A 26199-nucleotide genomic window follows, 5' to 3' on the forward strand; every position below is an offset into this window, starting at 1 on the left:
ATCGCTGCGCCGGAAGTAGTCTCGGCGGACGGTGGTCCATCTAGTTGTAGGAGCGGTTGCTACCGACTTGGAAGTGCACTTGAGCCATGGCGGCTCCGGCGATTCCGCCCCCTCCGCCGCCGGGAGGGCCCCCCGGGGTGCCTGGAGGGGTGCCCGGGAAAGGGCCACCGGCGGCGGCCGCAGGAGGCGGCGGCGGCGCGAAGAGTGGAGAGGAGAGACTGAAGGAAATGGAAGCCGAGATGGCCCTGTGAGTGAAGCGGGGAGGCTCCCATTGCGGGGCCCTGTGTTGGGGGGGGCATCGAAGACCAGCCAAAATGATTTAATGGACGGAGGTGATGGGAGCTGGAAGTCTGGGGACACCTGGGAGATTTCAGGGGGGCTCTCCATCCCTCCCTCCCTGTCTTACAGCGACAGTCAATGTTGACAGTGAACACGCTGGAAAGAAAAGCGTTGCAGGTGCTAGGAAACGGGGCTGTGGAACCCAGGGCAGTGTTGGTAATGGGAGCTCCGAGTCTCCCTTGCCAGCTGGGATGCTTCCAGTTCAGAGCCCACCTTAGCCTTGTTCTCAGAGCTTATGCAAACCATTCCCTATTTTTTCCCTTCTGATTTCACTATGGGGCAGAGCTGTTCTGAAGTGAATATTTCTCCAAACAGCCTGCTTTCCAACTCTTGGTGTGGTTTGACAATAGACTTTAAAACATTTGATGTTCTTGTCTGATGATGATGGTGGTGATTATTATTTGGTATTTATAGCATGCCTTAATAGAAGTTAAAGTAGTGTCTATGGCCCCCTTTCCCCTCATTTTCTCTCCTCAACAGACCTGCGAAATTGATTAGGATGAAAGGTGATGCAGATTCCAGAGTGAGCTTTGTTGCTGGCTGGGTGGGATTTGAACTTGGCCCTTCATGGTCCTCAGCAAGGATGTAATAAAAACAATCAAAATATCAAGCCAGTTGTTCAGATTAATAATGGAATGCTGTATGTGGAGCATTTGTATGGCAAAAGAATCATATAAATGTTATGGGTTCTTGTTTACAGGTTTGAGCAGGAGGTGCTGGGAGCTCCAGTATCCTTGCCTCCTGTTGCCCCTGTGGTAGAAGCTGTCCCAGTTGCCTTGGCTGTGCCAGCTGTGTCTGCAGTCCCCCCGGTCCCTGTCATCCGACCCATCATTGCCACCAACACCTACCAACAGGTGAGGAGTCTGCTTGAGACTTACTTTTGCAATGCAGGGTGCTTGCTGGACAGCTTTGAGGGACAGGGCTGTAGCTCAATGGTAGAAAACATACTTTGCATGCAAAAGGTCCTAGGTTGAAATCCTAGCATCTCCACTTGGGAATGGGAAAAAATCTCCTGCCTGAAACCCTAAAGAGCTGCTGCCCATGAGAACTGTATAGATAATGCTGAGCTAAATGGACCAGTGGTCTCACTCTATATAAAACAGCTCCTGGCTTTTGGTAGAAGCCTTGAAATCTGGTGCAGGTGAAGAAGGCTGGGCTTTGGGATTAGAGGTTCAGATTACACATTTGTAGTTTTCAAAATATATTGGTGCTGTCACTTTTCTACTTTGGCTGAAGCAGTAGTTGTTGATTTAGGTTTCTTTTATAAACAAAGTAATAATAATAAAGTAGAAATAAAAATATGCACTCTCCCCCCCCCCCGACCATTCCATTATAACTATCCAACCTCCCAAAATTTCAGCACCTCTTGCGATAGTTTGACCCCTTTCCGTTTTAACAGCACAAATTCTACAAATATCTTCCATATCTCCTCAAAATCATTTCTCCTGCATATTCCCCGTCTTACCTTAATAACACATGTTAATTTGTCATTAATTGCTGTATCCCACACCTCTTTATACCATTCTTCCATTTTATATTCACCTTGCCCCTTGTTTATTTGTAGTATTTATTGTTGTTTTTCCCTTTCAAGTTCTTTTGCGTCAATTAAATCTAGTCTCCAACCTGGTATCAGGCTTCAGGCCCAGAGACTGGAAGGAAGAGTAATTAATTATATTCAATTATTTACTCCAAGATTTCCAAATATTTTACTGTCCTGGGTATTGATCCTTTCTTTGTTACTTCTACTATTTAAATGTAAGAGGTCCAATAATTTCTAATTGTCCATTTTTTTGTCTTCACAAGCCCTTTGCTTTAGATTCTTTTCCAGCCAGTAAGTTTGACGTCTGGCCCAGGGCTTGTGTCTTGCCCAGAAATTAAGTAGTAATGTTTATTATTTCACAACTCCGAATTACATTCCTGCTTGAAAAGTTCTTAAGGGCTTACCTGTATTCTTTGCTTCATAATACTTGTTCTTCAGAGTGAGAAATCCATCCTTTAAAGTATTTTCTCTCTGAGCTCTCAGTTTCTGCTGCTTACTCCATGGCCAGCAGAGCCTGCTCCCCCCGCCCCGATTTAGGTTTTGATCAGTGTTTTGAAACAGTAGAATATTTCTTTTTAGCACATAGGTAATACCGTGTGGTATAATTCTACAACAAACCATTCCTGTAGCACTAACACTGTGTTTTCTCTTCATTGCTAGCTCACCCATTAGGTTGTGACGTGCCAGTCCTCTTTCAATCATGCCACTTTTATGTTCTATCCAGCATCTTCCATGCTGCTGAGTGCAAGGCAGAATTGGTGCACACCATGCAAGTTAGATAGGCATTTGATCTTCAGGATTACAGATAGTGTAGGGTTTTGGTCTGATGCAGCAGAGCTGCCCTTAGGAAGCTGGGGTGAGGAGGATGAATGTGTGAATACTAAACTTTCGTACTTGACTGCTCATCTTACTTCACTGACATCTGTTCTTGCCATTTGTTTCTTTTTTTTTCTTCCAGGTCCAGCAGAGTCTGGAAGCCCGAGCAGCAGCAGCAGCCACTGTGGTGGCCCCCATCGTGGCTCCTCCAGTGCCATTTGTGGGCCCAGGTATATAGCCAGTGCCTTTGTAATTCTATGCTTACCTGAGGGATGCAAAGCCTGTGTCCCTCCAGCTTTCATCAGCCTCAGCCACCATGGTTGGGGCTGGTGGAAGTTGTAATCCAGTGACCTCTGTAGGGTCACAGGTTCCCCACCACAACTGCAGTTATGTCAGATATTAAGTTGTGTCCCACCCAAAATGCTTAAGAGAATAACCAAGCAATTAAAACAGATTAATAAATTGTTAGGGCGCTAAGATCACATCAGCAGAGGAATGAGAAAGCTGTGGCCCTCCAGCTATTGCTGGACTACATTTACCATCATTCCTGGCCTTTGACCGTGTTGATTGGTGCTGATGGGAGTTGAAAGTCCAGCATCTGGAGAGCCACAGGCTCCTCATCTCAACTAAACTGAAAGAGCTAGGAATAAAACATTCAAGAACCTACAGGTCGTAGGCCTCAAAGAAGAAATAAGTTTTCAGCTAGCTTCAGAAGAGCAAGAGGGAAGTGTTCAAACAGAAATTCATACTTTGTTGACCCTGCAATAGAGTTCTTTTAAGTGTTTCCTCCAATCACACCTCATATGGAGACAGGGCATGCAGAAAAGGACTCTCCAGCTGACCTGTGGCCAGGCAGGCTCACATTGGAGAAGACGATCCCTTCAAGTATACTGCTTGTCAGTCATTTAGGTTTTAAAGGCTAATTGCCAGCACTGTGAATTCAGCCTTTTGCAAAGATTGTGAAATGGGCTTTGTATGTCCAAGGGCCATGAAATCCATTCTCTCTTCCCTCCAGCTGTCCCCCCGCAACGCCCCCCCATCCTCCGGCCGACCTTTGTGCCTCATGTTCTGCAGAGATCCGGTAAGCTGTCTTTTTTATTATTTGTTGGTTGTGTTCACCGTTCTGCAAGGAACTGGGAGTGGGAGGTTTGGTGGGATTCTTTGGAGGCAGATATGAAGTCATAGTTCAGTGGGAGTGCACATGATTTGTATGGATGAAGGCTCAGGTTCAGTCCCCGGGTTGAGGATATTGAGTAGCCGGGACAAGCCTCTGCTTTGAAGTTGATGGCAAAGTGCTGGTGGTCAGGATTAGTCTGATTCACTATAGGTCTTCTTATTAAGAGTAGGGATGGGGAATCTTTGTGCTTCCTGAAGTTGTTAGACTGCAGCTCATGTCATCCTTTACCGTTGACCGTGCTGGCTGGGCTGTTGGGAGTTAGAGTCCAACAGCATCTGGAGAGCCAGTTTCCCCATCCTTGATGTAACGTATCTTCTTCCTATTCAGCACAGACGTAGGCTTTCTTCCACCGATCCTCTTCCTGTGACTCTTCCTGATAAGCAGGTTTATCTTAAAAAGAAAAATCCTTTGGGTGTCTAGCCATGTTTCCATTATAGCACAAGGTATGGGTGGCTTTAAAGAGTGTTAGCCTTCTTCCCCATGGATTTCTATCGATGGCTGCTAGGACCGATGGCCGTATTTAACACCCACTATTCGAGACAGTATGCCTATGAATGCCAGTTGCTGGGTATCAGAAATTTGGAGAGAGCTGTCACTCTCAGGTCCCGCTTGTGGGCTTCCCATAGATATCTGGTTGGCCACTAGGAGAACAGAATGTTGGACTAGATGGGCCTCTGGCGTGATGTGCCTATTGTGCCTCACGGCATTTGCACAGAAGTTGGGGAGAAGCCTGAACGCACATCACTCCATACCCTGTTGTCTCTGGGGCTCTCAGGGAATCCAGAGGCTTTTTGGGGTTCAGCTGACTTTGAAGGAAAAACCAATAGTTTCTTCCCCTTTGAGCCACAGCGTATTTTATTTATTTTTTTAATTTCTGTACTGCTTTATATTTTTAATAAAAACCTCCAAGCATATTAAATCAATAAATCAATAAAATAATAGCTGGGCGATGTTCCTCCGGCCTCATGAGGAGCTTCTTCAGTAGGGCTGGTGAATCTGGGCCTCGCCCCCTAGGCCAGGTGGAAAGGGCCTTGCAGGGAGCGTATAAACCAGTCAGTGAATGGAAAGTATGTTTTTCTGAATGCAAAGCTTTTTAATTACATTTCTAAGCTGCCCAGCCAAGGGTATAGAAACTGAAGGTTGGGTGGGCAGAAAACACCAGAAAACACCATGCCTTTATTGGTCAGTGTGCTGAGTGCTGCCTAACATTGATTTCTAATTATTACTCCATTTTCTTTTTTGCAGGTGGCCCTCGTCCTCTGCCAATGCGGCCTCCTCACCACCAGTCTATGGTGGGGCCCCCCATGTCAGGCCCCCAGGGCCCCCCAATGCTTATGGGTCCCCCAATGCAGAGAGCGCCTGGCCCACCCCTAGGGGGCATAGGGCCCATGAGATCTGGTCCCCCGGTGAGTTTCTTTTTCTTTGGCAAGAGGGTGGGGGTGGTATCTGTTTTTCCGGTTTTTGAGGCTGCTCTCTGCTTCTGTGACAAAGTTCACTCAGAGGGGAATAGATTGGGACATGCCAGTGTAGACCAAAGGGGAATACATGGGGCTACTGGGAAAGAAGCAGGCGGGAACTGCTCCTTCTTTAGCCCAATGTTTCTCAAACTTGGGTCCCCAGCTGTTATTGGTCTACAGCTCCCATCATCCCTAGCCAGCAGGACCAGCAATCAGGGATGATGGGCGTTGTAATCCAACAACAGTTGGGGACCCAGGTTTGAGAAACCCTGCTTTTCTAGAAGTCTGATTCAGAACTATTATCAAGCATTAGGATGTGCCCAACGGGGGCAGGTGACTGGGGATGAGAGCTGGAGATCATCCTTTATTATGTTGCCAGACTGGAAATGAACAGCCTGAGTATTTGGCGCTATGTGACTTAGCTGCCTCTGTGCTGTAAAACCCATGATTCGCCTTACTGCTACCAAACCTTCACAAGCACGTACAAGGGGAAAGCTTTTCGGGAGCGGCTGGTGTTCGGTTTTATTTACGTGGGCCCCCCCCCCCCAACTTCAGCCAAAAAAAGGCTCCCAGATCACTAGTATAACAGGGTAGTCCCTATCCTTAAGTGTGAAGTCTAAAGGTGCAAGGTATGAAAGAAAAATGCATTAGGAAGTGGAACAAAATAAACAAACTTTGGCACAAGTTCTCAAGTAACAGAGACTTGCAGGTTCGAAGTGGGATGGGGACTTGATCAGCTTCAAACTTCAGATATTAGCGTTGAACTTGCAAAACTGACACTGATTGCTGCCTGCTTTTTGGCTAGGTTGGGCCAGGGATCCCCGTCGGTCCTCTGGCGCCTCTGGTGCCTGTTCCTCGACCCGTGGTGGTGCCCCCCAAAGTGAACCCCACTGTCATCCAGGCCGCTCCCACAGTGTATTCTGCCCCGCCAGTGAAGAAGCAAGAGGTTAGTAGTGAGCAGCCGAATGAAGGCCACATTATTTTTTATTATTACTGTTTATTGCATTTGTATCCCATCTTTTTCCCCCAAGGAGCTCAAGCACGTGGTTCTCCCCTTATCCATTTTATCCCCGCAACAACCCTGTGTGGTTGGTTGGTCTGAGACTTGGCAGTGCCTGACCAAGGTCACCCAGTGAGCATTATGGCTGAGGGGGGATTTGCTTCCTGGGTCCTAGTCCGATGCTCTAGCCACTACACACACAGTTTAATTTCCCCAAGTGTCCAATGGGTGGATCCTTTCTGACACTGTGCGGGAAGTTGTTGAACTGCGCCGCTTAAGATTACCTTTGCCGGGCAGTTCTGGCAAGGTGGAGGCATCTGAAAAAGGGCCTCCAATGTGTACTACAGCGGTGACATCACAGCCCTTCCTCTTCCTTCTGCAGGAAGAGCATCGGGAGCCCCCGCCCCCTGTGGTGGAGGAGAAGGAGCCGGTTGGGATGGAGGAGCCTGTGATAGGTCCAAGTATGCCAGAGGCGGAGCCCGTTCCAATGGTGGATGTGAGGAGCCTGCAGCCACTACGTGGGCACGAGCAGCCACCCGCGCGGGGGAAGCGATCCCGGGGGCCTGATGCTGGATTTGTACCTGTCGAGGTAAGGAGCAGTGGTGGCTTCCCACTAGAAATGGGCAGAAACTGTTGGGCAAGTGAGGTGAGATACCTCTGCAGCAGACGTTGCTCCCACTTACAGTCACCACACAGAGGCAGCTTAAGGTCCAAAACAGTTTACCCCTGTAGAAGATAAGGCTTTATTAAAGCAGCTCCAGATGTTGATATATACATACAGCTTGTATGTAGACTTTTTATTCTGACAGATATATACATACAAGTGCAATATATTTCTATATTCAAGATATAACACAGACTCCAACTCATGGACAGACTCACGGGCTGACACACTACAGCAAAAAACCCGGCCACCATGAGCTGGCATGCTCATGGTATGGTTACTGGGCTGTTACCATAGCAACAGGCTTGACTGACCTTGTACCTGTTGGCCTATCTCATACATGGGTGATTTATGCTCATGAAGGAAATTAGCTCCTTCCTCCATGTCCAGTTCCTCCAACAGGGTAAATGAGAGTGTGATGGGGAAGAGAGTCTGGTTCAGTCAACCTACCTACTCGGAGGTCACCAGGCTAGAAACAAATTTCCATTTGAAACAAATTCTTGAAGTGGTCTTTTGCCTAATCAGCACATTCTCTCTCTTCCCATCCCCGCGGGGCCAGCCTGTTGTAGAGAGCACACCAGAGGACAAGAAGAAAATGAAGCAGGAAAAGCTCAAGCGCTGCATCCGCACAGCTGCTGGGACATGCTGGGAGGACCCCAGTCTACTTGAATGGGATTCTGGTGAGTGTCCATCGTCGCGTGGGTTGGTGAACAGTCAAAAATACTGGCACAAATCCTCATTGCAAGGGACTGTTCCCTCAAGCTTGGGATTAGTTGACACTAGTGGTTGACAATAAACGCTTTCATATTTAAACTTCTGTTTGAAATAAATGTTAATTCAAGGTTAACAAACTTCATCAAGCCAAACTTGAATTTTGAGACTTGGATAATAAACTATTAAAATTAGACAGGTTTGGGGAAAATAACACACAATTTTACTGCTGTTTGAAGGCCGAGGAGTCACAGAAGACACTGAGGACTAGTACCTTGACTGCTGCAAATCATCCTGCTTTCCTTTTGCCCATATACTTTGCCGTCTTGAGGGCCAGAAACCTGTTATGCCAGGAAAGGGTTCAACAAATTGTAAAAAGGGCCAATTGCCCGGCCTCATGTCTTGTGCTCTTCCTCCCTTCCTCTCTCCCCTCCCCCAGATGATTTCCGGATCTTCTGTGGCGACCTGGGCAATGAAGTGAACGACGACATCCTTGCACGTGCTTTCAGCCGCTACCCCTCCTTCCTGAAGGCCAAGGTCATCCGGGACAAGCGCACCGGCAAGACGAAAGGCTATGGCTTTGTCAGCTTCAAGGACCCAAACGACTATGTCCGTGCCATGCGGGAGATGAATGGTGAGACACTGCCTGAGCTGCGGACCCAGTTCATGGGAGTGGAATCCTAGAATTCCAAGGGTTGGGGTGCCTGATCCCTATTGGCCGGGGGGGGGGGGGGTAGGGAGAGCTAGGAGCTGTATGCTCGCTCCCAGGGGAGCCCCTGCTCTGCTGAAGTGGGGAAAGCATGCACTTCGCATGAAGACAGTCCCAATTTCAGTTCCTGGCATTTCCAGAATCAAGTAGCAGGCAATGAGAAGAACCTTTGCTTGAGACCTTGGAGCACGGCTGCCAGGCAGAGTAGATAGAACTAGACTAGACAAACCCAGTACAGTGGTACCTTGGTTCTCAAACTTAATCCGTTCTGGAAGTCCATTCCAAAACCAAGGCGTGCTTTCCCATAGAAAGTAATGCAAAATGGATTAATCCGTTGCAGACTTTTAAAAATACCCCCTAAAACAGCAATTTAACATGAATTTTACTATCTAACGAGACCATTGATCCATAAAATGAAAGCAATAAACAATGTACTGCAGTCACACAATCAATCAATCAATCAATCAATCAATAGGTGAACTGGGTTCCATGCAGTCACAAAAACAAAACACAAAATAGCAAAAACAGACAGACCTCAAAACGGAAGCGTCGCACTCAAAACGGAACATGTTTGGCTTCCAAAAAAAGGTCACAAACTGGAACACACACTTCCAGGTTTGCAGTGTTTGGGTTCTAAGTTGTTTGAGTACCAAAGCGTTTGAAAACCAAAGTACCACTGTAGTCTGTATCAGGCAGCTTCCTGTATTTAAGGCAGCAATATGTCTACTTGTTTTCTGAATCTTTCCAGCATTCAGTACTATGGGGAATTGGCCAGCTCCTCACCTGCCAGCACTGTTGTGCTGGATCTTGAAGGCCCTCTAGGCATCTTTAAAGCTGCTGCTTATTAGGACTATTACTATTACTATTACTATTACTGTTTATTGCCTAAGGTCCCAGGGCAGGTCATAACAATTTAAAGTGCAACATTAAAAACATTATAATCACAAGTGTAGGGTGAGTCCTAAAACACTGCATCTCGGGTGTCAAAGGACAAGGTAAAAGAAGTGTGTATTCAGCATATGATGGAAACTGTAGGGAAGGTGTCAGGTGCACCTCTCTGGGGAGGGAGTTCCACAGACTAAGAGCTGCCACAAAGAATGCCTTTTCCTGGGCTGCAGCCACTGAGCTTTTGAAAGCGATGGAACTATCAAGAGGGCTCACTACTGATGTTCAACACCTGAAAGGATCTGTAACATGACATACATCTCGATGAGGGAGCAGGCCAAAAACATGTTTACCTTTAATCTGGTGTACATTTCGAGGAATATGACAGACTTCAGGTGCTCCTGCTTGGGGAAGTCTCCAGGGTTGCTCAATTCCCACATTAGTTGTCCTGTTTGATGGCGTAACTGGAGGCCATTGGCACAACATATTATGTTGAAGCCCTGGGGTGTCAGCCAGTGAATTAACCAAGGGTGGCTTGGGAAACAGCTCCACGTTTCTCCAGCAACACAAGGTTAGCTGGCTTGGACAGGGCAGTTTTACTGAACCTTCCTTCCTCTCTCTCTGCCTCCCCGCCCTCCTCTTCCCACCAATCTCCCCACTGTCCTTTCTTGTGTGTCTGCGGCAGGAAAGTACGTCGGCAGCCGGCCCATCAAGCTGCGCAAAAGCATGTGGAAAGATCGCAATATTGACGTGGTGCGCAAGAAACAGAAGGAGAAGAAGAAGTTGGGGCTGAGGTAATGAGGTGCAGGATGCTGTTGTCTGCTGTTCACCCATGAGCCCCTTGAAGCAAGGAATTGTCTGTAGACCTGTTCGATCCTGCTCTCTGCTGGAGAAGACGGCAGGAAGAAGCTGCCGGCAGGAGATTGGAAGTGCTTTGTTACTCCATCAGTCCGAGGCCTCTTCCATGTAGAAGATGCGTGTGTGTTCTCTCTTCGTCATACACAGACAAACCCTTCCCCATTAGCTCTGCCGTCTAACAGCAGCTTTGTGAGTTCATTGCTGAGGAGTCGCAACCTGCAAACTCAGCTGAGGGATAGTTTGTGCGTAACAACAACTTCCGTGGACAAAAGTCTTCTTACCCAATAAAGTTGTGTGTATCTTTTTTTTTTCTTACTACATCCATTCAGCTTGTCTTCTGTGTAGTTATTCCCTCTCTAGTTTCCCTGTGACCAATATGACCTATTGTGGGTCCCCCACTTTTTTTTTTACTTTTTTTAAAGACAGATGCTAGAGTTTGTGCTCCTCCAGGCTGCTGGACTGCATCTTCCCTGACTATTGGCCAGGGCTGGGATGAGTTGGAGGCCACCTGGTTCCCCATCCCTGGGCTAAATGGCCATCTGCCACATTCTTGGCTCTAGACAATTCCTTCTGTTGTGGTGCCCCTTCTCCTGGAAGGAGAGTGCCTGGTTGATAAAGTTTTTCCTGTTCCATAAAGCTCTAACCCCATGTTGGTTCTAGATAAGACATAGCAGCCCCCAAGAGATTGCCTTGAGTCTGTGATACCAGTGGCTGAATCTTGTAGCCAGACTGGGCCTCGTGAGACCCTGAAAAGCCACATGTAGGTTAACGTGATTCCTGTGATGCGGTTGCTCATTGTGGTCCTGGAAAGCGCGTTGTTGTTGGTTTTTTTTAGATTTTATCCAAAAGGCTTGACTTACAAGTGTTTAGAGGTTAATATCCCCCTCTTATTTGATTTAACATTTAGCTTTCCATCCCTATTCTTCTCCAAGCCCCCAAGGTTCCCCCTCTCCCCTCGAAGCAAAGACCTTGTCAAAGTCCTAGGAAAGCAGCCTTCTTCCAGGTAAACCTGTTTGCCTCTACTCTGACTAGCAGCGTCTCTCCTTTTTAAGGAAATTATTTTTGAGCTGTTCTAGGAAATGCTGAGGTTTCTTGGAAGCTTATCAGAGGAAATTGGCGTGGGAGGGGCGTGGAACTATGGTTCAGCGTTGGAGTGCATGCTTTGCATAGGAACCTAATCAAGCCCTGCTGGGTCGCCTAGTCCAGCAATCTGTTCTTGCAGTGAACCACTGGAAACCTGCATGGAAAGCCTGATCTCAATGGGAATCTAGTCTGATTCCTAGTAGCTACTATTCAGAAGATACAGCCCCCAGCAGTGGAGGTAGAACAGAGCTATCTGGTTTAGTAGTTACCAGAAGGCTTGTTGTTGTTGTTTAGTCATGTCCGACTCTTCATGACCCATGGACCAGAGCACGCCAGGCACTCCTGTCTTCCACTGCCTCCCGCAGTTTGGTCAAACTCATGTAGCTTCGAGAACACTATCCAACCATCTCGTCCTCTGTCGTCCCCTTTTCCTTGTGCCCTCAATCTTTCCCAACATCAGGGTCTTTTCCAGGGAGTCTTCTCTTCTCATGAGGTGGCCAAAGTATTGGAGCCTCAGCTTCAGGATCTGTCCTTCCAGTGAGCACTCAGGGCTGATTTCCTTCAGAATGGATAGGTTTGATCTTCTTGCAGTCCATGGGACTCTCAAGAGTCCTCCGGCACCATAATTCAAAAGCATCAATTCTTCGGCGATCAACCTTCTTTGTGGTCCAGCTCTCACTTCTATACATCACTACTGGGAAAGCCATAGCTTTAACTATACGGACCTTTGTTGGCAAGAAGGCTTATCCTCCATTAATTTGTCTGGTTTTCTAAGGCCACCTAAATCACTGGCCGCCACTGCCTCTTAAAGTGGTATGCAGAAGCTCACAATATCAACGTCTGGCATCTCGTTAAAAAGATGGGGTGCAGTGAAACATTCAGCCTAAGGGCCCTGTGAGGCTGCTGCCAGTCAGAGTTGGCATTACTGAGTTAGATGGCCAAATAGCCTGACCTCTTCCTAAGACCAGCCTTCTACTCACTGGTGCTGTGGGTGTGCCAGTTTCCGTAAACCAGGAGAGTGGAACCTGTTATGTCAGCTTCATTTCCTACGGGTTGACCAGTTGGGCTGCGCACCTGTGGTGGGGGCCAGAGACAAAAGCGGGTCACGTTACCTACCTCTTCTCTCACCCACCCCAGACATAAATGGTGCTTCTACCGTTCCTTTCATGCTTCTGGGGAAATTGTGCAAGGGTTTCTTATGAGAGTGTCTTCCTGGCTTCTTAAAGGCTTTGAGCTGGGTACTGAAGAGAAGAGGAATTGCCCCCCCCCCCCAAGCAACAGCAAGAGGAGGGTACCTGTAGAGGCACATGCATTTACCATTTGGAGTTAGGAATAGCTGCTTTTATTTTATTTTCTGGAAGCAGAGGGGAGCAGAACCAGGGAAGCGAAGGAGCCTCTTCTGCCATCCGCCCCCCCTTGTGTTATTGCCTGGCCCATCTGCTTCGTAACCCCTATTGTTCTGGCCGTGCATGTCCTAGACAAGCTGTCTGCATTGTCCTGGGGCCGGACAAACAGGAAAAGCAGCCGTGGATTTGGGCACGAGAGCAGGAAGCAGATGGGAGAAGTGGAGGAAGGTGGGTGCTTTGACCCCTGCAGGGGTGGAGGCTGTTGGGCAGACGGCAGCTGTAGAGGTGGGACAAGGCTCTGCTCTGCTCCCTTGATTAAATAAGAGAAATGGGGGGGGGGGAGAAGAGAGGGAAAGACGCTGAGGGGCCTCTGTTGGGAAAAGGATCTGGAACTCCTGCTGGGAACCCTGGGATTTAGGGGAGTCCATGTCAGGGAGAGAAAGGGGGGGGGGATATAAATAAATATATAATAATAGCAATGCAGGAGTGGGAAAACTACAGGCTTTGGGGGTTTCCATTGCTGTTTCTTAAACCAGACCACCAAAATAGCCTTTGAGGGTTTTGTAGAGTCATGTGCATATACCAGTCCCCCCCCCCAGCTGAGATAGCCCTGGTGCTCGTGATATATACAGTGGTGCCCCGCAAGACGAACGCCTCGCAAGACGGAAAACCCGCTAGACGAAAGGGTTTTCCGTTTTGGAGGCGCTTCGCAAGACGAATTTCCCTATGGGCTTGCTTCGCAAGACGACAGCCCATAGGGAAATCTCCGGGACAGTGGGGAAGCGCAGCTCGTCTTCCCCGCTGTCCTCGGACCTCCTCCGAAGCCTGGCGGCGGGGCGGGGACACCTCCTCCCGCCGCCGGGCTTCGGAAGGATGCCCCGATGCCGGGCGGCGAGGCGGGAACGCCTCCCCCCGCCGCCCGGCATCGGAACGATGTCCCGAAGCCGAGCGGCGGGGCGGGAAAGTCTCCCCCCGCCGCCCGGCATCGGAATGATGTCCCGAAGCCGAGCGGCGGGGCGGGAACGCCTCCCCCCGCCGCCCGGCTTCGGGGCGGGAAAGCCTCCCCCCGCCGCCCGGCTTCGGGGCATCGTCCCGATGCCGGGCGGTGGGGCGAGAAAGCCTCCCCCCGCCGCCTGGCATCGGAACGATGTCCCGAAGCCGGGCGGCGGGGCCGCGAAGCCTGGGCGCGCTGGCAACTCTCCGCAAGGAGCGCTCCCGCTGCTTGCGGAGAGGTCCGCGAAGCCTGTCCTGGACCTCTTCTGAAGGCAGGCGGGGGGCAAAAGTCTTTGTCCCCCCTGCTTGCCTTCCCAGGGGCTTTTAAATCGCCCGGACAGCGGAGAAGTCCTCCGCTGTCCCGGGCGATTTTAAAATGCCGCCCGCCAGAAGAGGTCGGGGAAGGCGGTTTCCATAGGAACGCATTAATTGATTTTCAATGCATTCCTATGGAAAACCGTGCATCGCAAGACGAAAAACTCGCAAGACGAAGAGACTTGCGGAACGAATTAATTTCGTCTTGCGAGGCACCACTGTATTGATATATCACCCAGGCCTACTCAAGACCCATCAAATCCAGAAAGTTTCATCTACAGCACATCTTTTAATACACAGAAGACTAATAATACAAGGCAGGGAGCACTACAGAACAGAAAGTGTATTACGGAGAGAGATGTGTTTGTGGGAATGAGTGGACTCCATCATCTTTGCAATGGGGCAGTACTAAAAGGGAGCTTCAGGATGTTGTTTTTGAAGGTGACAGACACACAAGAGGAAGAGCAGTGGTTCTCCAAAACCCATATATTCGGGATTCTGGTTGCTGCTACTCAAGATGGACTGATGGGATCCATATGGAGGAGGAAGAGGAGTTTGGATTTGATATCCCGCTTTATCACTACCCTAAGGAGTTGGTCTCAAAGCGGCTAACAATCTCCTTTCCCTTCCTCCCCCACAGCAAACACTCTGTGAGCTGAGTGAGGCTGAGAGACTTCAGAGAGATGTGACTAGCCCAAGGTGACCCAGAAGCTGCATGTGGAGGAGCGGGGAAGCGAGCCCGGTTCACCAGATTATGAGTCCATCGCTCTTAACCACTACACCACACTGGCTCTCTGTGTATGGCTTGTTTCCTGCGACTGTAGTCCTCTTAAACCTCTCTAATAAGATGTTCCTCGTCTCCCGAGGCTTTCCTGGTGCTGAACTACCTGATGACAGGCTGGGAAGTTCCAGGAGATGAGGGAGAGTTGAGTACAGGAGACAGAGAATTTTGAATAAGATGCTGCTGTTACTGCTACTCAATTCCATAGCTAGGAAGTACGAGTCATTGCCGGAGAAGATGGTTCAAACTGGTAGCTGTCCTCCTCAGCATTTTGCCTTTCAGCAGCCTTCGTTCTTATCCAACGTGTGCCGTAAAGGTGTACTCTGAGTCATATAGGCACGAAGGTGAAGTCCAGATGTGACCTAAATTATGCAAGTGGGCGACATTTGCATCTTTTTGCCTGTGCTGCAAGCTCTTCTGTCTCTGCCACTGTGGAGCCGGACCCAAGGGGGTTGCAGCTACAACTAAGTGATACTCGAAAGGAGACCCATTGAAATCAACGGTCAGCCGAGTCCATTGATTTCTGCAGGTCGTCTTATAAGAGCATGATTTAGTCGACTGCAATCTCTTGGGTCTGCCTCCACAAGTGGCAGAAATGGGTTAGAGTTTGCAACGCTGGCAAATAAAAGGGAATTCCACCACTTGTATAATTTAGGTCACACCATCCGGACTTCAGTGTCCCTTTAAGTATATATACCAGTCAGACTACACCTTTAAACCACGTGTTGACTTGTAGTAGTGTCTGTTTACAGAGTTTTCAGAGTTTCCTGAAAACTGGCATGAACCACTCTGGGAATTGTAGCTCTGTGAGGGGACGAAGCATCTCCTAGCAACTCTCAGCACACACCCATCCCAGCAGATTGTTGTAGCATCTCCTCTTGTTTATCTGAATTGTCGCCCATGTTATTCCAGAGATAGGCTGAGTTTACCTTGCCTCTTCTCCCTGCTCCTGGGAGGCAGTGGCATGAGCCAGAGGCTGCGGTTAGGATTTGTACCACTGCAGCTCGAGAGCCTCGCTCAGCTCAACGAAGTTAAGTCTAACCATTGTGCTTTGAGGTTTGCAATCACAGAACGGCGAAGACCATTTTGTGGAGGTCACCTACAGTTTTAAGTTCAGCTCCTCTTGATATGCATATACATGTGCTTCTTAACCTCTTGTGTTGCTTAATATTTATTTTAAAACTGCCACACATGCATCTTTTAAAAAATAGGAATATAAATGTTCTCCCTTTTCCTTACCCACCCACCCACCTGGCAAATTAAAACCGTGAACCTTAAGCATTAAAACATTAAAAATAGTTGCAAAAAACGTGGGCTGGCTTAAGGGGGCAAAAGCAGCCCTGGTGATGGCATGAGTGCTAGCCAATAAGCACTTGCTACCTTAATCTCCCCCACCCCACCCCCACTGCCCAAATACACTGGAAATGCCCAAGTCAAGAGCAAAGGCCCTTTTCAACCATCACTGCCATGCTGGAAAATGCTACTTCTATTGTCACACCAGGGTTTGGAAACAGAGAGTGGAATTTGATGTTCCAAGAGAAAATGGCGCTGCTATTGTTGTGGCTGTACTGTATGTCAGTGTCTCTCCTCCCCCAGCAGCTGCTAGTCTTAACATATAGGCTTGACCTCCTCAGTGGCCCATTGGGGCTGATAGGGCAGAAAGCAGGGAGGCCAACAGTAGGGGGAGCCAGAACCACCGACTGGCAGAGCTGACTCATTCTAGTTTTGTCTTCTCTGCTAAGTTCTACAAGGGCGACTATGGCATATTCACACCCTAGATTTAAAGCATACAATTAAACCGCCATGGCTCCCCACCCCCAAAGAATCTTGGGAACTGTAGTTTGCTCGAGGTGCTAAGAGTTGGTAAAGGTAAAGGTAAAGGGACCCCTGACCATTAGGTCCAGTCGTGGCCGACTCTGGGCTTGCGGCGCTCATCTCGCTTTACTGGCCGAGGGAGCCGGCATACAGCTTCTGGGTCATGTGGCCAACATGACTAAGCCACTTCTGGTGAACCAGAGCAGCGCACGGTTCTGCTAGAGTGGTACCTATTTATCTACTTGCACTTTGACGTGCTTTTGAACTGCTAGGTTGGCAGGAGCGGGGACCGAGCAATGGGAGCTCACCGCATCACAGGGATTCAAACCGCCAACCTTCTGATCAGCAAGCCCTAGGCTCTGTGGTTTAGACACCAGCGCCACCTACGTCCCAAAGAGTTGTTAAGGCAACCCCTATTCCCCTCACAGAACTATAGTTCAGAGTTCCCTGGGAAGAGGGGTTGATTGGAAAACCACTCTGGGTACTACTGCCATTAAGGGAGAATGAGACAGCCACCTTAGGTGGCAGAGGTTGTGTGTGTGTGTGTGTTTGTGTATGAGAGAGAGGTGTGGCAGCAAAGGGCTGGAAGACTAGGCTGCAGGTCCCCTGTGGCCTGTGCTGTTCCCCCACCTTAGCCTGCTCTGCTCAGCTGTGTTTGTAATCAGCAAAACGTCTTAGGCCAGCCATGAAAAGATGCCAAGCAAGTAGCAGCAGCTCAATGTCTCTTGCAACCTCAAGTTCCCTCTGCTGCGGTGCATGCAAATTTGAGGCCCTTATTAGGCTCTGTCGTTCACTCGGGAGCCGCAGATGGGGCAGCTGTGGCCCTTTCCCCAAGTTGCTGGACTCCAATTCCCATCACCCCCAGCCTTGGGTCAAGGACGATGGGAGTTGTAGTCCCAATACCAACAGGAGAGCTGCGGGCTCCCCATCTGTGCTGTAGAAGTTCCAGCCAAGTCCAGCACCTCCTAGTGGCGAAGGAGGAGATCAGATGGGCGTTGCACTAAGTGCCAAAGGAGATGAGAGGGGTGCCCCCTGGTGGCAGAACCCTCATCCACACCACCCAGGATAATTCACAGTCTTGGGGCTCGGCTGCTGTCTGAACAATGAGCTCTGCTGGCTGCCGCAGGAGTCCAAGTAGCTTGAAGGGCCCCAGAGGCATCAAGGGGACTAAAAGAAAGAGCTCAAGTGGCTTCCGGGCTGCCTGGGCACGTTGGGGTTTGGGTAGAGGTTGCCCCCGCTGGAATTCCAGTAGGGGGAGGTGGGCCCAAAGAAGCCCGTGGGGGAGGTAGGCATCTGGGCGGCGTGGCCCAGGCCGAAGCCCACCTTCTGCTGGTGGTAGGGCGGGAGGTATGGCAGGTCCGTGTGGTGGTACTTGTAGAGGGCAGGTTCGCCTGGCTGCCCTTGCTGGCTCTGGTTGATGCCCTGGAAATCGAACTTGTAGGCGTAGCGCTTGCCGTGCACTTTGGTCATGATGCTCTTGTCGTAATAGTAGCGCAGAGCCCGGCTCAGCTTGTCGTAGTTCATGTTGGGCTTGCTCTTGCGCTCGCCCCACCGCCGAGCCACTTCGTCGGGGTCCGTCATCTTGAACTCGCCGTTCGTGCCCTCCCAGGTGATGCAGTTGGCGTTGCTGCTGTCCGACAGCAGCTCCAGGAGGAACTGCCACAGCTGGATCTGACCGCTGCCTGCCGGGGGAGAGAAGGGGCCTGGTTAAGGGTTGGGGGCAAAGGTGGGAGCTCTGAACTGTCTGCGAAGCTGGTCAGCAAGTGGGTTGGCTGGGCTAAGAGGGCAGGTCTAACGCAGGTGCTGTGGGCCAGGGAACCTGCGGCCCTCTGGATGTTGCTGGACTACAACTCCCATCATCCATGACCACTGGATGATGGGAGTTGTAGTCCGATGGCATCCAGAGGGCCGGAGGTTCCCCATCTCTATTGGAGACCAATACTGGGCTTTTGAACATGGCGCATCCTTGTTCCTCACTCCCATATTCTCCTCTGCCCAAGCTTTGGTCACAGCAAACAACTTGGCTCGCTAAACGGGTGGGAGCTTTTGGCTCTGCAAGCACCTATTTGCTATCTCCCTGCCCTTTCCCAGCCTTAGAAGGGGATTTAACAGGCGAAGCTTTCTTTTCCCATTATGGCACCTTTGTGCCACAAGCCCAGCTTCACACACCCTCTAACTCCCCAAGAGAAAGAGACGTTTGGACCCACCTGGGTTTGCCAAGCGGCTGCTAGTGGGTCCCAGGACCTGGTATGGATCTGGTGAGAATGAGAAGGGAGTCGTGAGAGGGGCTGGAGTAAGATGCACCTCCCCACCTGCAGCTCTGCCTTGCCGCATTGCCTGGAAAGCCTCACTGCTGTTCTCAGGCGCTTCCCGGCTGAGCTCTGGCTGAGGTGGTACAGCTCTGGGCTGCACTGTACCACTACAGACTGCAGGTTGCAGCTCATGCGGCTGAATGCTCCTCCATAGAAGTAAATAAAAGTCCCTGCAAATAGAAAACTAGCCTGTCAAGTTCAAGGCTAGGCTGTAGGCACGACATGCTAGCAATCCTTGTGCTGGGAGAGAGGATTTCTGCATTCAGCAATGTGAGCCCACACCTGCCGTCTGAAGCAGGTACAGGTAGGCTTGACCACCTCAGTAACAACTAGACCTCCTTCTGGCCCAACTGCTCCAAGAGCCACTATGTTCTACTCCAAGGATGAGGAACCTGGGGTGCCCCTCCCGATGTTGCTGGACTACAACTCCCATCATCCCTGAGCATTTTCTATGCTGGTTGGGTCTGATGGGAGTTGAAGTCTGACCGCATCTGGAGGGCCACAGGTCCCCATCCGTGGCCTACTAGATGCTATTGCATTGGGAGCCAAGTTCAAATCACCACCGTGGTAGTTTGCCAACTTCTCTTCTTAGCAAGTTCTTTAGAGGAGCCGAGTGGCAAGCAGAAATCCAACCAAGCCAACAATTCTTTCCCCATCGCTGTTCTTTCCATGCTGAGAAAAGCTTTGTCAGCTGAATTCTTGCTAGCCACACAGCCGTTAAAGGCACAGGAGCCCTGTCATTAAAAAAAGTTGGCTATCCCTCAGCTCAGCTGTGGTCTTATTTGTGACCTTGGAAGCATCTCTCCTCCTCAACCTTTTTTTCTCAAGCCGCAGAAAAATTGCCACAACCAACCCCACAAGGCTGTTGTGGAGATGAAACGTGAGTGGACAATATATTAGGGGTAAGAAGGAACATATATTTAAATAAAGGCATGCTATTGAGGCTAGGGTGACCTGCTGAAGTCCATGATCTATCTCCTCTGTTTATACAGAAGAGAGATTTTTAGCTAGTGCAGATTTTCCCTTCCCTTCAGAACTCTGACATAACAAGTTGCACCTGTCAAAATTCTCTCTTCAACACCGGGGATATGAGAGTCCTGTTTTGCCCCTTCCACCTGCACAAGCTAAATATATTTGTTTGAAAGCATTATAAGAATATGCTTGCCATCCCCACGTCACAAAACGTGTGGTATCCTTAGAAAGCATAGTTGCCAACTGACCAGAAAAAGAGGAGCCTAATCTGCTCTTCTGCCTTTAACAACCTGATCTACAGAAATCAGCAGGTGATCCTTTTGACAGGAGGAGCCCTTGCTGGTTTGCAGGTGATGCTGTTGTTAAAAGCACAGGAACAGAGGCTGATAAAAAAAAAAGGGTGGCAGTCCCAAGGCAGGAAGTGGTGCAAACTTCTCCTAGGAAAGGTGAGAAACTGTACCTGGAGCAATGCGTGTTGAATCAGGAGTCCTGCCGACACTCTGGATCTGTGGTGGGGAACCTTGAAGATGGAAAAGCAGCAAGTGAAGCATTAAGAGAGAGAAACAAAATGTGTCCATATGCAATTATTTGATTTAACTTGGGCTGAGAACTATTTCCCCTTGACTGAAGTCAAAAGAACAGAAGAACAGCATGGCAGGATCAGGCCAAAGGCCCACCTATTCCTCACAGGGGTCAACCAGATGCCTATGGACAGTCTGCAAGAGGGGCTTGAGCCCCATGGCTCTGTCCTGCTTTCGTTCCCAGCAGCTGGTATTCAAGGGCACACGGATCTCAAAAGGTATCCTACAGCCATCAGGACGAGTATCCATCAATGCACTTAAACCTCTATAAATGTGTCTAATCGCCTTGTAAAAGCAATGTAGGTTGGTGGAAGCTTGCTGTGGAAGCAAGTTCTGTAGTTTAACATTTTCTCTGTGCTCACAGCTGTCCATGGAGGCGCAGGTCAATTCTGTGTCTAGGGCAGCTGTTTACCAGCTCCATCTGGTACGCAGGCAGACACCCTACCTGCCCGCAGACTGTGTCTCAACAGAGTAGTGCATGCTCTAGTTATCTCCCGCTTGGACTACTGCAATGCGTTCTACGTGGGGCTACCTTTCAAGGTGACCCGGAAACTACAACTAATCCAGAATGCGGCAGCTAGACTGGTGACTGGGGGCGGCCGCCAAGACCTACATTGGCTCCCAGTATGTTTCCAAGCACAATTCAAAGTGTTGGTGCTGACCTTTAAAGCCTCAACCCAGTACAGTGGTACCTCGGGTTACATACGCTTCAGGTTACATACAATTCAGGTTACACACTCCGCTAACCCAGAAATAGTGCTTCAGGTTAAGAACTTTGCTTCAGGATGAGAACAGAAATTGTGCTCTGGCAGCACGGCAGCAGCAGGAGGCCCCATTAGCTAAAGTGGTGCTTCAGGTTAAGAACAGTTTCAGGTTAAGAACGGACCTCCGGAACGAATTAAGTACTTAACCTGAGGTACCACTGTATACCTGAAGGAGCGTCTCCACCCCCATTGTTCTACCCAGACACTGAGGTCCAGCTCCAAAGGCCTTCTGGTGGTTCCCTCACTGCGAGAAGTGAAGTTACAGGGAACCAGGCACAGGGTCTTTTTGGTTGCGGCACCCGCCCTGTGGACCGCCCTCCCATCAGATGTCAAGGAAATAAACAACTATCTGACTTTTAGAAGACACCTGAAGGCAACCCTATTTAGGGAAGTTTTAAATGTTTGATCTTTTATCGTGTTTTATAATGTTCTGTTGGGAGCCGCCCAGAGTGGCTGGAGAAACCCAGCCAGGTGGGTGGGGTATAAATAATAAATTCTTATTCTTATAATTATTAAGGGTGCGCTTCTTCTCTCATTCTCCTGAATCTCATATTCTTTAGCTGTGTTGAATGACTCTGTGTTCTGGCTCCATGAGAACAAATAATCATGTGTGCACAAGAAAAAGGATGTCTGGTGGGGTCCTCTGCCTATTGGGCACCTGTAGCTTTTCCCGGAGGGACGCGGGTGGCGCTGTGGGTTAAACCACAGAGCCTAGGACTTGCCGATCAGAAGGTCGGCGGTTCGAATCCCCGCGACGGGGTGAGCTCCCATTGCTCGGTCCCAGCTCCTGCCAACCTAGCAGTTTGAAAGCATGTCAAAGTGCAAGTAGATAAATAGGTACTGCTCTGGCGGGAAGGTAAACAGTGTTTCCATGCGCTGCTCTGGTTCGTCATTCTGGCCACATGACCCGGAAGCTGTACGCCGGCTCCCTCGCCCAATAAAACGAGATGAGTGCCGCAACCCCAGAGTCGGTCACGACTGGACCTAATGGTCAGGGGTCCCTTTACCTTTAGCTTTTCCAAAGAAGTGGTGGAGTTTGCAACCCAGAGTGCCACTGTCCATCCAGACTGAGAATGACTAATTCCTGCCCAAGCAGTTCACAAAGGTTAGGAGAACCGGGAGCAGTCAACCCTGCCCCCCCCCCCCGGTCCAGCTAGCTTAGTATTGCCCACACTGGCTGGCAGCAGCTTACCAGGATTCAGGAGGCAGGAGGGTCTCTCCCAGCCCTAGCTGGAGATGCCAGGGATGGAACCCAAGACCTTCTGCACTAGAAGCAGATGTTCTGGACCACTGAGCTATGACCCTTCCCCATATCAACACAACCAGAGGAGAGAGATTAAAAATGTAGCCTTCCCAGCTTTTATTCTGGGAATGACTAACTAGTACCTTTGGAAGTTGTGCTGATGGAGCCGCTGCCCCAGCTGTTGCGCCGTATTTCTTCATATGCAGACTCTGTACCAAGAGAGAGAAAATGGGCCTGAATTAAACAGAGGTGCTATTTCAGGGAGGAAAGACACAGTTCACAGATGATTCAAAGACCCCCTTCTTGTAAAATGGGAAAAGGCGGTGTATTTTATCCGTGTTTGTCATGCTTGCAATACTGCGTAACAACTAAATATATATGCGCTCTCCTCCCCCTCCATGCAGAGAATGGGAACTGACAAATTAAGGGGCAATCCCTAACACTGTGCCGCTTTCAACAGGAAGCAATTAGTGGCAGAAGCTATAAGGAGGAAGCTTCTAACTAAAGGTGCAGTAGCTTTGAAGAGCCTCAGTGGTGTTTTGCACCCGGAGAGGCTGGAGCTGCAATTCTTTTCTTCTTTTTAAAACACAATAGTTTGGATATGGAAAAAGTTGGGAATGAAAACACTGAGAAACACCAGCCTGCAGCAGGTTGGCATCAATGATTCTCTGTAAAATGTGAGAGAATGGGTAATATCGATAATGACTACTATGGAAGCTGAGGATTGCTTGATTGGGTCTATAGCCAGACCTCCCCTGACTCTGTGGCTCACTCTCAAGCACCACAACGTTACTTTCATGTGAGATCTGTGAGACATGGGTCCTCTCCCAGCCCCACATCCCAATTTTGCCATTACCTTTGTTGGCAACTTACCGGATTTGACTTGGGCCCTCGGGGGTGGTGGGGGCGGGGGCTGCTGAGTAATGACTGGCGCAGGCGGATACGTAAAAGTGGGGCTGCCTGGGTGGAGGAGAGAGAAATGGAAAGAGTTATTAGAGGGCAGGAGAGGCTGCGGTGGTCACTGGCCAGCCACAGATTGCGGTTTCGTTTGCTATTATCACGGGGTAATCATAGTTGAAGTAAGAATAATAGAATACTTTCCAAGCTAGTTCAAGAGCTAAGGCAGGCATAGGCAAACTCGGCCCTCCAGATGTTTTGGGACTACAATTCCCATGATCCCTAACAGGTCCAGGTCAGGGATGATGGGAGTTGTAGTCCCAAAACATTTGGAGGGCCGAGTTTGCCTCTGCCTGAGCTAAGGAATCTGCTTCCCACTAGGCCTCTAAGTCCAGGGTCTCAAATTCCACATTGGATATGTTCTACTTCCATGGTTGCTAGAAGTATACCCTTGAATATCAGTTGCTAGGAATCATAGATGGGGAGCTAGCTATTATGCTCAGCTCCTACTTTTGAGTTTCCCATAGGTTGGCCACAGTGAGAACAGGATGCTGGCTGGGCTAGATGGGCCTTTGACATATTCTGATGTTCTTAGTTCTTCTCCATTCCCTGCCAAGAGGCAAGGTTGGGGAATGAAACTAGGACCTTACACATGCTCTGTCACTGTGCCATGGTCTCAGGGAGCAGGGCTAGAAAAGAAAAACCTAGATGGCTCAAAAACCTGACTTTGCATAAGGCATGTGTCAAGTGTGATAGGATTCTTGCACCACTTCAGACTGGAAGCGGAGGATCTTTCATTTGAATGCGTACCCTTTCTTTGAAACCACCCCACACATAGAAAGTTAGTGTGTCATGGAAGCAGGTTCCCTGAGCAGCTAGTGCTCTACATGCAAGGCGTTTTTGGAGGAAATGCATACTCCTCCTGTGCAGCACCGCAATCCTGCCACAGATCTGTCATGCGATTCTCCTGATAGTGTTGCATGGTTCAGATAGCCAGCTCCCCAGGAGGGAACATAAAGCAATTTTTAGAAGCGGCTATTGTGCAACGCCCCCCTGTTCCACACGCAGCCTCTATCTGAAAACTGAGTTTTGCCACCCTGAGCCTGTCAATGGCCTTACTCTGGCGCAGGTAATTGAGGTGAGACAGCAACACGTCGGCGTTGTATGGTGTAGTGAGCCGCAGGAAACCTTCCTTGCCAAGTTTGCACAGCTCCTTGCCATCCACATGCTGGAAGAGGCCGGTTTCAACATCGATGAGGTCGTACTCCTTCACTGCCCAGTCAAGCCACTGGCGGACGTGTTCGTGGGTCCACACGCCAGGGTCTGTTGGAGAGATACAGGTGTCTAGGTGCAATGTTGGCTTCAGGTTTTGGATGTTCCTTGGGCAGAACACCCTCTGTAGGCCCTTGGGAACTGTACTTCACACCTCACAGAGCTAATTCCCAGCACTCTTCGCAAACTCCAGTTCCCAGGATACTTTAGGGCGATATGATAGTGAGGCTACCTCTGAGTACACACCATACATCAAAGGCACATGCTTTAAAAAGATCCTGGCAACTGTAATTTACCACTCATAGTGCTACAATTCCTGGCACCCTTAACAAATTACAGTTCCCAGCATACTTTGAGGGGGGAGTCATGTGCTTTAAATGCATGGTGCAACCCATATTGGAAGTGGCGATATCGGCGATTTCTGGGGGGAAATACCTCTAAAATCTCATTTCTTTGCGATTTTGCAAAACAGAATCAACAACTTTTCTGTCTGGATTTTCTCTTTCTGAATTATGGCCACCCTACCATAATCGGTTCTGCGGGGTGCTCTTATGTTTGGTGAAATGGTTCACATAAAACATGTCCTGGAATTTTTTAACATTACAGTACACCATTCTTAGGCCTTTCTTGACCTTTTTTGAAGTTTAGAGCTCAGACCGGGAATATGTAAGATGATTGTGTCTCTGAGCATGTGATGTGTGATTTCCTGTCACTTCTAATTGAACAGCCATCCACCACCGCCACCCCCTATTTTTTAGTGTAGTCCTGGTTTTACACAAAAGCTGAGGAGTTCTAGAAGCAGCTGAAAGGATATAGGTTTCTGGTGGGCTTTTCTCATGCTTTACATGTGTTAGAGTTTGTTCTAAATGAAGTGATTTGGTCACCATCTCTTGTGTCAAGAGTACAGCTTACAAATGGGATTTGGTAGTCGCCCACAGCAGGTGAAATAACAGCCTGGGAAACCAGCCATTACTGGAAGAAAAGGCTGTTCCCCAATACAAGAAGCCAGCAGGGGTATTCACACATTACATTCAACAAGTGTACAGTCTGTGCACACAAAAGCTCAGCTGTCGAAACCAACAAGCACACAATATTTCACACACATCCTTGTACATGTGTAGAGAGAGCTTGTAGCTGGGTTCAGCATAGCGTGTGAACCAGAAGTCGGGGAGCAGGGCGGGGGGATGCCAAAAAGCCCCCATATACTGACCTGCTGGGACGATGACCCTCTTCTCCTCGCTGGGGGGGTTAACAGGTGGGCTGCTGCGCTGGTTGTTGTATCCACCTGGATAGGATACCTGGGACGGGTCAACTGCTCCCCCTGATTTGCCCCTCCGTGTCACACTGCAGTCCACTGGCGATTGCCTGCTGGTGGAGAAGAGAGGGAGAGGAGACTTCGTTGGATGACATGCTCACTGAGGTCTGGAAACTTGCCACAACTGAACGGCACTCTCCCAGCATTTCGCAGGTGATGATATAGCAAAAATCTACGTTTGAGACTCTGGTTATCTCCCGCTTGAACTACTGCAATGCGCTCTACGTGGGGCTACCTTTGAAGGTGTCCCGGAAACTACAACTAATACAGAATGCGGCAGCTAGACTGGTGACTGGGAGCAGCCGCTGAGACCACATAACACCGGTCTTGAAAGACCTACAATGGCTCCGAGTA

The 26199-nt window shown here is 49.4% G+C and overlaps 2 protein-coding genes across 4 annotated transcripts in view; one reads left to right on the top strand and one right to left on the bottom strand.

Annotated features, from left to right (window-relative positions):
- Window positions 1-6: 6 nt before the first annotated feature.
- Window positions 7-10480, top strand: RBM42 (RNA binding motif protein 42). The gene is made up of 10 exons (XM_081872165.1): window positions 7-247; window positions 1040-1193; window positions 2838-2925; window positions 3711-3776; window positions 5118-5278; window positions 6135-6275; window positions 6712-6918; window positions 7553-7673; window positions 8144-8338; window positions 9984-10480. Exons 1-10 carry the CDS (start codon window positions 87-89, stop codon window positions 10094-10096), a joined length of 1407 nt encoding a protein of 468 aa, XP_081728291.1. The 5' UTR covers window positions 7-86; the 3' UTR covers window positions 10097-10480.
- Window positions 10481-17040: 6560 nt separating this feature from the next.
- The window catches only part of LOC309345826 (retroviral integration site protein Fli-1 homolog), a 35014-nt gene continuing 25855 nt past the window's right edge, over window positions 17041-26199 (bottom strand). The window contains exons 3-9 of one of the 3 annotated variants that reach the window (XM_081869245.1): window positions 25741-25895; window positions 24378-24581; window positions 23235-23321; window positions 22505-22570; window positions 20234-20293; window positions 18697-18744; window positions 17041-18171 (exon numbers count right to left, since the gene is read on the bottom strand). In XM_081869245.1, the coding sequence (XP_081725371.1) occupies window positions 17657-18171; window positions 18697-18744; window positions 20234-20293; window positions 22505-22570; window positions 23235-23321; window positions 24378-24581; window positions 25741-25895 (1135 nt within the window). In that variant the 3' untranslated portion in view covers window positions 17041-17656. Of the gene's footprint in view, window positions 18172-18696; window positions 18745-20233; window positions 20294-22504; window positions 22571-23234; window positions 23322-24377; window positions 24582-25740; window positions 25899-26199 lie in introns of all 3 variants that reach the window. The other 2 variants (XM_081869244.1, XM_081869246.1) reach the window with 2 other exon arrangements.

The sequence above is a fragment of the Podarcis erhardii genome (genome assembly GCF_964252035.2).
Source record: "Podarcis erhardii genome assembly, chromosome: 7".
NCBI classification, from domain to species: domain Eukaryota; kingdom Metazoa; phylum Chordata; class Lepidosauria; order Squamata; family Lacertidae; genus Podarcis; species Podarcis erhardii.